Source organism: Arvicola amphibius, chromosome 8 (assembly GCF_903992535.2).
Source record: "Arvicola amphibius chromosome 8, mArvAmp1.2, whole genome shotgun sequence".
Taxonomy (NCBI): Eukaryota; Metazoa; Chordata; class Mammalia; order Rodentia; family Cricetidae; genus Arvicola; species Arvicola amphibius.
In genome coordinates, this window is record NC_052054.1 from 28,680,290 (window position 1) to 28,693,363 (window position 13,074).

Sequence of the window (13,074 nt, forward strand, 5' to 3'; positions counted from 1 at the left end):
TAGCATGTGGAGAAGCTGGTGTCTGGGAGTTGCTCTGTCTCTGTGCAGAGCGGGCTCTGCCCTAAGGTGTGCTCTGGGTACAAGATCAGATGACTGTGGCACACGATCCTGCCCATTCTAAACCCAGCTGGCTGTGCACTCCAGCCCATCACTGCCTCTCCACTTGGTGATTTGCTTCTCCCTACACATTTAAACTTGAGGATAAAACTGTTCTTTGCACGAGTACAAATGCATGGCAAGTCTGTTCCGCTGGGTCATCTCTGTAAATAAGTGGTTAGAATACTTTTTGAAAGTGAAAAACAAAGTCGCCTTTGCAGGGAAGTGGGCCTGGCCTGCTGCCCTGACCGTTTATCCCAACCATTTCCAGAAACTGGCTTTACTCTGTAGGTGGCTCACTCAGAACCAGATATGGATGTCTCTCTATTCCTGCCAAAGCCTGTGTCTTAAAACATGGTGAGAAGTAGTATCTGGAAGCATTCTTGGTTTAGTAGGCGCCTCTTGAAAGGCTAGTGAGCTCTACACTCTAGGTTTGTGAAGTGAAGGATAGTATGCGGACTTGTTACTCCTGACAAGGGAACTGGACACATGTTTGGCTGATGTTGCTATAAATGACGAGCTCATTTGTGTGTCTCTGGGAATCCATCCTTATCGTTGTTTAAACTGCTTGCTTATTTGCTGTGGTTGGAAGGCGTGGACATTGTTCTATGGTGTAGAAGGAGCAGCGGGGCTGTGTCCCGCCACCCGGCTAGCTTTACCCAAAATAATTACATGGAAACTGTATTTATTTAAACATTGCTTGGCCCATTAGTTTTAGCCTCTTATTGGCTAATTTCTCACATCTTGTTTTAACCCATATTTAGTAATCTGTGTAGCACCACAAGGTGGCCGTTTACCAGGAGAGATCTTAACCTGCGTCCATCTCAGAGACGAGAGGCATGGCGACCGCCTGAAGTGTCTCCCCAACTCTGCTTCCTTTCTCCCACAATTCTGTTCTGTCTATTCCGCCTACCTAATTTTCTGTCCTCTTAAAGGGCCAAGGCAGTTGTTTTTATTAATTAAGCAATGAAAGTTCTCCATCACTATGGCATTGAACCCTGGACTTCAGTCATAATGAGTCCCCAATCCACCACATGTCATTGCATGTCTGTCAAGATAAAAGTATGACCCTCGTCATGAGAGGCTGGAACCTTTGGAAAAAAAAAAAAAACTAGCCAGACAGCAGTTCTGGTCTTTGGCAGGCTTTGCTTATAGATGGATTTGAGAGCTTGATGACTTTACCTACAGCAAAGTTTCTCATGAGAGTTTGATTCATAACTCAGACAGGCTTTCGGCCCTGTAGCCAATGGTGAGCCTACTTTTGACATCTGTGAAGTTTCACTTCTTTAGCTTCATAACGCTGTGGAGATTCAGGCTGTGGACAAAGGATGACAGCGAAACAGAAGAGTTGGTGCTTATTTACAAAAGGACAAGACTCTTAGCGCTTTTGGAAAGTAAGGTTGACGGTTGACTGTGACGAATGAAGGGTCACCTCTCGACCCTTCTGGTTATGTGCTAATGCCTCCTCTCGGTGTGATCAGACTTTTCACTGCCTTAGGATCAAATATTTAAGAGAATACTACTGTCAGAAAAATGACTTCTACTTCTGCACCATGGAATCCAGAACTGATTGTTTATATTGAATAAACTGGAAAGCAGCTAATGATGTAAATGTACTGAAAAATTAATTTTTTAAAAGTGTGTGTGTGTGTGTGAGCTAGGATATGGCTTGGTGCATGAGGTGCTTGCTATGCAAGTATGAAGACTTGAGTCCAGACACCAATATAAAAGACAAGAGGGGCCTTATGCCTCTGTAACCTCAGCCCTGGGGCACAGACATAGGCTAGATAGACACTGGATAGCGAGTCTAGCTGAAATGGCAAGTTCCAGGTGCAGTAGGAGACCCCATCTTAAAATAGAAGGCAGACTAATTGTCATCAATCCCTGACTTCCATACATGGGTAGGCATAGCGTGCGCGCGCGCGCGCGCGCACACACACACACACACACACACACACACATTCACACCAAGGCTAGAGTTGTAGAATCCCCTCAATTCTGTATTAGTTTTTGAAGAAGCACTGATGGAAGACTCTCATTGGTTAATAAACAAACTGCATTGGCTTTTTGATAGGGCAGGATTTAGATAGGTGGAGTAGACAGAACAGAATACTGGGAAGAAGGGAAGTTAGTCAGTTGCCATGATTCTCTGACCCGAGACAGACGCCATGGATCCAGCCACCAGGTTAGACATGCTGAATCTTTCCCGGTAAGCCACCACCTTGTGATGCTACACACATTAATAGAAGTGGGTTAATCAAGATGTAAGAATTAGCCAATAAGAGGCTCAAACTAATGGGCCAGGCAGTATTTAAATGAATACAATTTGTGTGTTGTTATTTCTGGGGCATAAACTAGCCAGGCAGGAGCCAAGCAAAATGAAAAGCAGGCCTGCCCGCAGCTTCTTACTACAGAATGGCGCCGTAGTGTTCTGCATATGACTACCATTTCCCATTCCTACCAATCACGCACCAGGACTCCAGGTTCTCTGTATCTTTGCCAATACTTCCTACTTCCTGTTTTTGTCCTTATAATATCAAATCTAGTCTGTGTGAGTGAAATCTCATTATGATTTTGATTTGCATCTCTAGTGATCAGTAGCATGGAACATTTTTCAGAGACATACTGGCAGTTGGTGTATGCATTTAGAGAGATGTTTACTAACCGTTTGTGTTTGTACGTGTGCGTTTCTGATGATCCAAGGCAGGGCCTTGCATATGTAAGGGAATTGGCTTTTCCACTGACCCCCAGCCCAAGCCCATTTGAAATCGGATAATGGATTGTTCCATTGTGGGAGTTCTTCATTTATTCCAGACAATGGCTGTGAATCAGATCAGCTTTCCAAGTGTGTTCTTCTGTAGCATAGGTCACCTCTTCAGTCTTTTGTGACTTTTGACCTGTAGCAATTTTTCTGATGTTTATTTGTCCATTTTTGTATTGTTGCCTTTGCTTTGGGTCCATAAATTAGTAACAAGTCCCATGGCATGAAACTTTTCTAGTTATGTGCCCCCTTTTTACAGGTTTAAGACTCACATTTGCATCTTTATCCATTTTGAGTTCGTTTGTATGTTGGATAAAGGGTACAGTTTCATTGTTTTCCCTACTACTTTGGTGCCATTTGCTGAAGACTGTTCCTTCCTATTGAGTGGTCTGGGCTCTACAGTCTCTAGAATCTTTATTATCGTCTATTAGTCTACGTGCCTGGTTATATATCCCAGTACCATACTGTTGTAACTATTACCACTTTGGAATATATCTTAAAATCAGGAAATAGGAGAGCTCTGGGTCGTTCTTTTGCAGACAGTAAAGTCCCGATGTTGGTCATCAGCCAAGTTTGGGCAGCCTGTGTGTGTTCTCAGCATTGTGGAGCAGGTTCAGAGGAAAGATGATTGTAGAGACTCACACCAGGATTAAAAGCAGGAGTGCTTTTGTGTGTGCTGCCCAGACAGGTGGCGGATGTGAGAGCAACAGAAGAACTGGAAAGGGAAGGACCAATGCCCAGTGTGGGCTCTTCTGGTGGTTGAGGAGCGGGAAGGAGTCAGCAACTCCTTATTGCCTTGAACAAAAGATTGTCAAGGACATTGCTTGTTTCCCCAGGCCCTGACTCGGCAAACCCTGATGATCGAAGTTAGTCCCAAACTCCTCACATCGTGCTGCCCCTTTTACTTCCCACCCTGCTCTCCTTGATCTGGTTTAAGCCAAATCAAAATATTTTTACAAACTGCTCATAGTGGCACATGCCTTTAATGTCAATGCTTGGGAGGCAGAGGCAGGTGGATCTCTGTGAGTTCAAAGCTACCCTGATCTATATATAGTGAGTTTCGGGACAATCAGAGCTACATCATAGAGAGATCCTGTCTCAAAAATACACACACACACACACACACACACACACACACACGAACCAAGAAATGAGCGAGCAGCAGATAAAGGCACTTGCTGGCAAGCATGATGATGTGAGTTCCATGCCCAGGAACCTCACAAAGTAATAAGTCAATAAGTAAATGTATGTTTAAAGGAGGAAGAAAGGACTTGACTTGGTACTTGAACACTTACCTTAGGAAGAAAGGTGGGCCTTCCATCCTAGCTCTGGACTCCTAGAGGCATACTGGCTCATACCTGCCAGCTTCTGTGTGCTACTCAGGAGGGACCCATCTGGGGGCTGCAGCTTTTACCACCCAGAGACAACAGCTGCCCTTCAAGGCCCCACCCCCCTTTGGGAATTCAAGATGTGGCAGAGGGGGCCATAGAACTGGCCCCCACCCCATGGGGAAGGTCCCTCTTGCCCTCAGTTCTTCTGTGGTAGGAACTCAACAGAGACAGTGGAAATAGTTCATGTTTCCTGCACTTGCAAGCCCAGTCAGTGAGCTAGGTCACTACTCAGGAAGGTAGGAGAAGCAATTGGAAAGAGCATCAAAGGGGAAGGGGAAGAGCATTGCAACTGTCCCTTGTGGGAAGGGAGAGGAGGTGCATGGCTGCTCCAAGCTGGGCCATCCCTTGTTCCTTTGACCTCACTTTTCCAGAGGTGTCCAGCCAGCCTCCCTGCCACCCATAACAGGTTGCAGTCTCGGATCCCTCAATTTTTCTCTCTTTTTTCCCTCCTTTGTTCCCTCCCTCCTCCATCCTCTCTCCCTCAGCTTGAGATTCTTCAGACACTTGTATAGGCTTCCCCTTCCCCCTCCTCACACCCTTCACCTCTGCCTATTCCTTGTTAACTTTAGCCCCTCAGAGTGCTTCTCCAGGCTTCTCTTTGTGTGGTAGACTAGGTCTCTGGCAGCCATCAGGGAGGGCTGATGTGTTGACTCACTGTTAGATCTCTTTCTAGGAAAGAGTAGCCTAAACGTCCCTACCCTAGCCCCACTTTCCTTGGGGAGACTGGCGGCCTTATATAAAGATTTGTCTACAATAACCACAGAAAAGGGGACTATGTGTCTGAAATAACAGGCATGTAAACCTTTTTCTTTTCTTTTGTTGTTGTTGTTTTGTTTGTTTGTTTTTCTGAGACATGGTTTCTCTATATAACAGTATAACAGCCCTAGCTGTCTTAGAACTCGCTTTGTAGACAAGGCCCCAAACTCACAGAGATCCACCTGCCTCACCTCCCAAGTGCTAGGTTAAAGGCATGTGCTACCACTGTCTGGCACAAACTTTTTTTTTAACAACTTAGCAATAATATTTTCCAGAGTAAAAGAAGAAAACTACTAAAGAATAAAAAAGTAGATGTTGTGCTTAACAGGTTTTTTGAAAGAGAGAGAGAGAGAGAGAGAGAGAGGAGAGAAAGAGGAGAGAGGAGAGAAAGAGGAGAGAGAGAGACGTGGTTTAGAAATTGTCTTAAATTCTTTAAAACACTAGATGGTTTGTAGTTCGTTGTTGGATATCATTGAGTATGATTATGTCACTCTAAAATTTTAATTATTGAGTTTTTCTGAACCCAGAGCCATAAAAGAGAGCGGGAAAGAGAACACAGCCCCTTCCACTTTCCCTCTGGCTTCCGAAGGACCCTGTCTCCATCTAACCCCAAAGCAAGAGCTCCAGCTCCCGCCCGCCTTCGGTGAGTGTCCTGGAGGATGCTAGTGGGAGTGTCCACAGTGGAGAATTAGCATCTGCCCTTAATGTCTACCATGCTCCATCATTTGCCTTTGACTGAAGTAATAACAAGCTTCCTGTAAGCAAAAGGGAAAAGGAACAGGCCTCTTTAGGGGTTCCTTTCTGCATGTATCACATACAGAAAAATACTCACATCTGAAGCATCTGCATCCACGTGTGGGTGCTCTAGTCCTGGTAAGCCCGTCCTGACACACCCATCGTCCTTGTCATTTCTTGCCCAGGCTTCCATCCAAGTCCATGCCTCATTTGCCTGGCACACCCCGACCAGCATCCTCCTTGCCTCCTGGCTCAGCCAAAGCTGCTTCCGCTCAGGCCCGTCCCTCATCCCCCGGCAACATCCGCCCTGTCAAGAGAGAAGTCAAAGTGGAGTCTGAGAAAAAAGACCCCGAGAAGAAGGTTGCCAGTGAGCCTCCGGTAAAGGGCAGAACACCGTTGGTGAAGGTAGAGGAAGTCACTGCTGAAGAGGGGACACCTGCGGAGCCAGCTGACCCTGGTGAGAATGGACCCACTGGTGCTGGGATGTGGGTTGGTGTTCGCTGTGTCTGCCCTTTTCAGACATCGTTTTATTTAGTCTTTCTTATTGGATATTTGAACTTCATTTTCTCATTCTCTCTTCTCTCCTCCCTCTTCTCTCTTTCTGCTTTCTCTCCTCTCCTGCTTTCTCCCTTTCCTCCACTCTGTATTGTGACTGCGCTGTGTGGCCAAAGATGACCTTGAAGATTTTTTTTAATATTTTTAATTTTTGTGTATGAATGTTTTGCCTACATGTATATCTGTTTGCCACATGTGTGCCTGGTGTCTGTGGAGGTCAAAAGGGGGGCATCAAAGCCCCTGGGCCTGGAGTTAACAGGTGGTTGTGAGCCACCATGCGGGTACTTGGAATTGAACTTTGGTTCCCTATAAGAGCAGCCAGTGATCTTAAACAATGAGCCATCTCTCCAGCCCGACCTTGAACATCTTATCTTTCTGTTTCCACTTCCCAAGTTGCTAGGATTTCAGGGCTGGTTTTATGAGGTCCTGGGTAGTAGACTCAGATTCTGCCACTGCCAGGCAAGCACTCCAAACTACTTCCCAGCCTACTCTGTTTTTTAAAAGATCTTCAAAGGATTTCTAAAAATAGTTTTAAACTGTTGCTTCCAGAATTTTTCAAACTATAGGTCCCTGGCCTTACCTCAGATCTACTGGATCAGAGGATGAGGTGAAAGAATAAACCATCCAACTAAGATTAGAAAACCTAATGGTTGCCTTCGGCAAGAGAACTCAGTGTCATTCAGAAATACGGAGTCACCTGAACTAGGAAGTCGATATTTTCTTGTTGAAATGTTTCATATAAAGTAGAATTTGAAGTCTGAGGATGGGAACCAGAACAAGCTGACATGTTAGAGTGGGGAAGAAGAATCCAGTGCTGGCTTCAGTCGGAAGGAGAAGATGAGGACCCCAAGAAGCAAAACGCTAATGAAAGGACTGGGCCCCGCTTCTTACTAGTAATGCCGGCTGTGATGGAGACCGACACAAGCTGTCAAGTTCAAGGCCTGTCTGAGATGACTAGTGAAACGTAGACGAAGGTCTGGGTGTGTAGCTCAGTCAGAGAGTGCAGGTTCAGTCCCAAGGGCAGAAAAGAGCGGGAGAGGGAGAAAGGGCTCCGTGGAGTGAGTAGAGCTGTAAGCCTGAAAAGCAGGGGCGGGGCGGGGCGGGGGCGGGAGGGGATGGGGTGGTGAAGTTTCGGGCACTAGAGCACCAAGCTCTGGTGTCACGCCATCGTGTGCAGTCATGACAAGTAGCTCCCTCAGTCATCTTCCTAAATCTAAACCTTCTAAACACGGTTGAAGATGTTCTGCCCGATGTGTGTGTGAGCAGCTAGTGTGCCTGCCCTAATGAGGCTGTCCTAGTGTCTTGGGTCTTGAGATAGATCTGGGTAGATTTTTCAACACAGAAGTCTCACTGTGTATTCCAAGCTATCTCTCAAGTACTGAGATTAAATGTATACACCACCACAGCTGACCAGAAAGAGAACTCTTAGCAAAATAGAATGGTGCACACCGTGATCTCCATAGTCAGGGGACTAACGCAGGAAGATCATGAATCAGATGCTGCTCTGGGTTATCCCTGACTACACAAAAAAAAAAATTGTGTCAAAAAAGAAAAAAAATTACAAATTAATCAAAATAGGAGGAGCTTCTTCATTGGGTATCGCCTGCCTGGCCTGAGTCCTAGACGTGTGGCCTGGGTGCTAAGGATGCTCATTCAAAGGCTTTCATACTGTGGCAACAAAGTCACCAAAGCATTAAGGGTACTCGTCATGTGACAGAAGGCGAATGGAACCCTCATCTCGACTTTGCTCAGAGTCCCTCAAAACCTAACACAAGGCTCCCAGTACACATTTGTAGATGTTGTTAACTGATTTAACCGCTGTAAAAATAAGACTTGGTGACAAAGTGTCATCTCTGTTGAATGTCTCACTTACATATGCAGTTTTTGCTACCGGTTGCTTGGTTACAGATAGACAGAAGGCCGGGAAACCGTGAGAACACACACAGTGGTAGATGTTCCCTTTTCTTTGAGAATGATGAACCCCAGGCCTGGGGCATGGGGAAGGCCATTTTTGTTTTGTTCCTCAGGCTTTAGTTCCATTTGGTTTTCTCCTTGTACCTGTTTGTACAGCTGCTCCAGTCTCAGCCCCTGTTCCAAGCCCAACCCCTGCTCCAGCTCCAGACCCAGCCCCGATCTCAACACCACCATCTATTGCGGCTGCCACTGTTGTTCCCAAGGCTTCTGCAGGCACCACTGACCCAGAAGAGGCAACGAGGCTGCTGGCTGAGAAGAGGCGGTTAGCCAGAGAGCAGAGGGAGAAGGAGGAGAGGGAGAGGAGGGAGAAGGAGGAGCTGGAGAGGTAAAGGTTGCGTGCGCCCTCACACTTGCCCTACGGCCAACAATGTGTTGACCTTCCTTCCATTCCTCCTGCTCCTTCTCCAGAGTGCTGAGGCTACAGCTGTGTGCCATGCCTGGTTTATTTGGTTCTGGGTACCGAACCTGGGGTTTTGTCCATGATAGGCAAACACTCTACATCCCCAGAACTATGTTTAAAATCAAATTTTCTTCTGGATAGCAACATACCAACATGGATAAGCAAAGGTTTAAAGGAAGGAAAAAGTATCCTATCTAATTCAAGCAACTGCATACATTTTACATAGCCCTTCCTGTTCTCTGAATGCTTGGAAAATGTATGTGCACATGCCCAGGCAGAGACGTTTTCAGATAGTGAAGATTTGCCTTCACCGGTGTCTTTCAGGGTTTTCCCCTGTCCACTTCTGGGTGCTACTTACATAATGTGCAGAACCATCAGTAAACCAGGCCCTAGTCTTCTTTTTCCTCAGTCACCCAGTCACAGGGCACATCCCACGAGGCTACAAGTACATACTTGGTAGCAAACCAGGAATATAAAACATAGGTATTTGGGCAACTTCTTCATGTAACTTGCTTGTGCCTTCAGAACCTGCTCAGTCATGTATAAACCACTTCCATTTGATAACAGATTGCTGCTGTGCACACCCTCCTTTATAATGTAGTGGGTCTGATCACACAGGCTCACTGTGGACAGCTCAGGTCGTGTGGTAACTCCGTGGCCTACTGTCAAATGTTGAGTTTCAACTAAGGCCAAATAGCAGGCCAAGAGCTGTCTTTCAAAGACAAAATAGTTGTCTGCAGATGATGGCAGAGCCTTGCTCTAACATCCCAAAGGTCTCTTCTGTGATTCACCTATAGGAGTCTGTCAAAGTCTCCAGTCAGCATCCCTATCTGCCACTGATGCCTCCAGTACCATCAGGTCTGCTGGATCCTATGGTCCAAGTGGACAGCAACCTGAACCTGCTGAAGAGCCTTCTCCTGTTCTAGGCCCACATGAAGCTAGCAGCTTTCCGAGTCACTTGGTACATAGGCTACAGTAACATACCCAAGTGGGGAATATGCTGTCTCCAGAATCCAAATAGGCCCACTAAACTTTATGCTTCTTTCTTGGTGGTAGGAGGGGTCAGATGCAAAAACTTCACCTTAGAAAGAGTATCTCCCTTTAATCCCAGCACTCGGGAGGCAGAGGCAGGCGGATCTCTGTGAGTTCGAGGCCAGCCTGGTCTACAAGAGCTAGGTCCAGGACAGGCTCTAAAAAAGCTGCAGAGAAACCCTGTCTTGAAAAACCAAAAAAAAAAAAAAAAAAAAGAGTATCTCTGGATACCCTACTCCTGGTACCAACTTCTGTCTTAGTCAATATTCAACTACTGTGAAGAGATACCATGACCACAGCAAACTCTTATAAAGAAAAGCATTTAATTAGGGCTTGGTTACAGTTTCAGAGATTTAATCTATTCTCATTGTAGCGACACACAAGCAGACATGGTGCTAGAGAAGTAATTGAGAGTTCTATAGACATCCTGATCCACAGGCAGCCGGAAGAGAGAGCGACACTGGGCCTGGCTTAGGCTTTTGAAACCTCAGAGCCCACCCCTGGTGACATACTTCCTCTAACAAGGCCATACCTCCTCATCCCTCCCAAGTAGTGCCATTCCCTGATGATAAAGCATCCAAACATATGAGCCTGTGGGGGCCATTTTTGTTCAGACCTCCATAACCAGGGAAGGTGTTCTAGTTTCATTCTGTTGCTTTTATAAAATGCTCCCATCTGAAGCAACTTAGGGGAGAAAACAGCTCATTTGGTATACTCTTCCAGGTCGTAGTCCATCTTTGAGGAAAGCCAGGGCAGCAACTCTAGCAGGAAGCTGAAACAGAAGCCATTGGGGCAAGCTGCGCTCTGACTTGCTCCCAGGGCTGTGCTTTGCTAGCCTGCATATGCAGCACAGCCTGCAGTAGACTGGAGCTCTGCTCCACAACTAACCATCACGACAGTCCCCACAGACACGGCAACGTTCCAATCTCATCTAGACAATTGCTCAAGTGAGGGATTCCTAGCTCAGGTCTTCAGACTCTGTCAGGTTGATAGTTAATGCTAACTATGATGGTTTGCTTACCTGGACATCTTCTGGGACTAGTAAGGCTAATGTTAATGTTGTCCTTGACAGAGGTGGACGGGACCTCAGGCCTGGTTAGGGGCACCCTTCATTTCATAGGAAGCTTCCATGGTCTGTTCTCCTGGCCTGCCACAAAACATTATTATCTCATCCTAAAATGTTTCCCTGGGTCTGGAGAGGTGGCTTACCAGTTAAGAGCACTGGCTGCCTTCCAGAGGACCTGGATTGAACTCCCAGCAACCACATGGTGGCTCACAACCATCTGTATAACTAGTTCCTGGGCATCAGGTGCCCACTACAGACACTAGGCACACATTTATTACACAAACACACATACAAACAAAATACCCATACATGTGAATTTTTTGAATTATGATTTCTTGTTGAGGAGTGGGGACTTAGTGGTTATTTTTATTGGTTAATGATTATTACTAAAACTCAACTATGTTCAAGTATTCAAGTCTCCCCCGTTTAAAGATGAATTTTAAATTATCTGAGAAGACAAGTAGTCCCCAGAATGCCAGTGGTTGTGTGCCATTCTGGCAGAAATGAAGCTGGAGAGGGAGGATTGTTCTATAGCCAGGTTAGAATGTAACCGAAGTGAGGGCTTCCCTCCAGGTCTTTGAACTACTGCCTTTGCCATATCTGGCCTCTCTTCAAAGAAGTGTCGTCATATGCCTTCGTTCTTGTCTTTTCCCAGAAAAAAGATAGAGGAATTGTCTCGAAGGGTGGCTGAAGAGCGAAGTCGCCGGGAAGAAGAATCCCGCAGGCTGGAAGCGGAGCAGGCCCGAGAGAAAGAAGAGCTGGCCCTGCGCCTGGCTGAGGAGGAACGGGAGCGGTGGGAGAGGGAGGAGGCAGAGCGCCTGCAGAAGCAGGTATGGGCCCTGCCCCAGAATGGGGCTGTTAGCAGATGAGCGGGGTGCAAAGCAGGTATGGACCCAAAGCATGTACTGACAGCTGCTCCAGAGGGGCCTGCTCCCAGATGATCCGGGCTGCTAAGCAGGTGCCAGGCAGGCAAGGGGGGGGACTGCTCTAGAAAGGGGGGCAGGACACCTCCACGATGAGGAAGGTATTGCACACCATCACGGCCTCCTCCTGTAGTTGCCATGCCTCTGCCTGATGGTGGGGGGAGCTGGGTTGCCGACGAGATAGACTGGGGATAAGCAGCAGAAGCAACTTGTTTTCAGAAAGAAGAAGAAGCCCGAGCCCGGGAGGAGGCAGAGAGGGTCCGGCAGGAAAGGGAGAAGCATTTCCAGAGAGAAGAGCAGGAGCGTCTGGAGAGGAAGAAGGTAGGTCTGGGGCAGAAACTTGGAGCCAGCACGGTTCCTCTTCCTTCCTGAATCTCAAACTGCCTGAAGACCAAGAGACTAGAACTTTTGGTCAGGAACAAAATGTTCTCCCCTTGCCTGAGAAACGGCCCTCAGTATTATTAATTCCAAGAAAGCTGCCATTTCCACCTTGCCCAAAGTAGTTAGTTCTACCACAGAAGCTGAAATGGCTCCTACCTGTATGAATAACTCCGTTTAGGGTGGAGAACTGTGAACTATGTTATTGCCAGAATGGACCAGGCCGGCATGCTTTCTGCATCTCACCCACTCTTATGTGTTCTTTTTGCAGCGACTTGAAGAGATTATGAAGAGAACTCGGAAGACAGAGCCGGCAGACAAGGTGCTGTCATGGCTTTTTCTATATACTCTCTTGATCTGTGAGACAGGGTCTTCATGAACCTGACCTTGAACAACCTACACCCCCGGCCCCGCCTGCTCTTCCCAAGTGCAGGGACTACAGGCCTATGCCGTGCTAGCTCTAACTGTTCTTGACATGGCTTTCTTCCCTCCCCCGCCTCTCTCTTTCTCTCTCTCCCCATCCCCTAGGAGGTCAAACCCATGGCCTTACAGGTTGATTTTTCTCCTTTTTCTAGAAAACTGCTGAACAAAGCAACGGCAACATAACCAAGGGAGTGCTCACTGGAGGGGCAGGTATTTCTCTCAGTGAATTCGAGTCAGTTGAGATGTTACTGTGGAGGTCAGAGTGGGTGAGGGCTGCATTCGGTTCTTCTCTAAGGGCTGCAAAGAGTGTCTTAAGATTCATGTGTCTGTTTCTGTCTGCTGTGTATGAGTGTGCATATATATATGAGTGTCTGTCCGTGTGTGTGTCTCTGTGTCTATCTGTGTATGTGTGTTTGTGTCTGCTATGTGTCTGTGTCTGTGTGTATGTGTATGTATATATGAGTGTCTATCTGTGTATATCTGTCTGGATGTCTGTGTATCTGTATGTATGTATGTCTCTGTGTGTGTGTGTGTGAGTGTGTGTGTGTCTGCTATGTGTGTGTATCTGTATGTCTGTGTCTGTC

The 13,074-nt window shown here is 46.7% G+C and overlaps 1 protein-coding gene across 3 annotated transcripts in view; it reads left to right on the forward strand.

Moving 5' to 3' along the window:
• Window positions 1–13,074, forward strand: part of Map7 (microtubule associated protein 7) — a 140,999-nt gene that overhangs the window by 121,061 nt on the left and 6,864 nt on the right. For all 3 annotated transcript variants that reach the window (XM_038338849.2, XM_038338848.2, XM_038338850.2), the window contains 7 exons: window positions 5,532–5,647; window positions 5,925–6,196; window positions 8,365–8,593; window positions 11,422–11,596; window positions 11,909–12,010; window positions 12,339–12,389; window positions 12,643–12,700. In XM_038338849.2, the coding sequence (XP_038194777.1) occupies window positions 5,532–5,647; window positions 5,925–6,196; window positions 8,365–8,593; window positions 11,422–11,596; window positions 11,909–12,010; window positions 12,339–12,389; window positions 12,643–12,700 (1,003 nt within the window). The remainder of the gene's footprint in view (window positions 1–5,531; window positions 5,648–5,924; window positions 6,197–8,364; window positions 8,594–11,421; window positions 11,597–11,908; window positions 12,011–12,338; window positions 12,390–12,642; window positions 12,701–13,074) is intronic.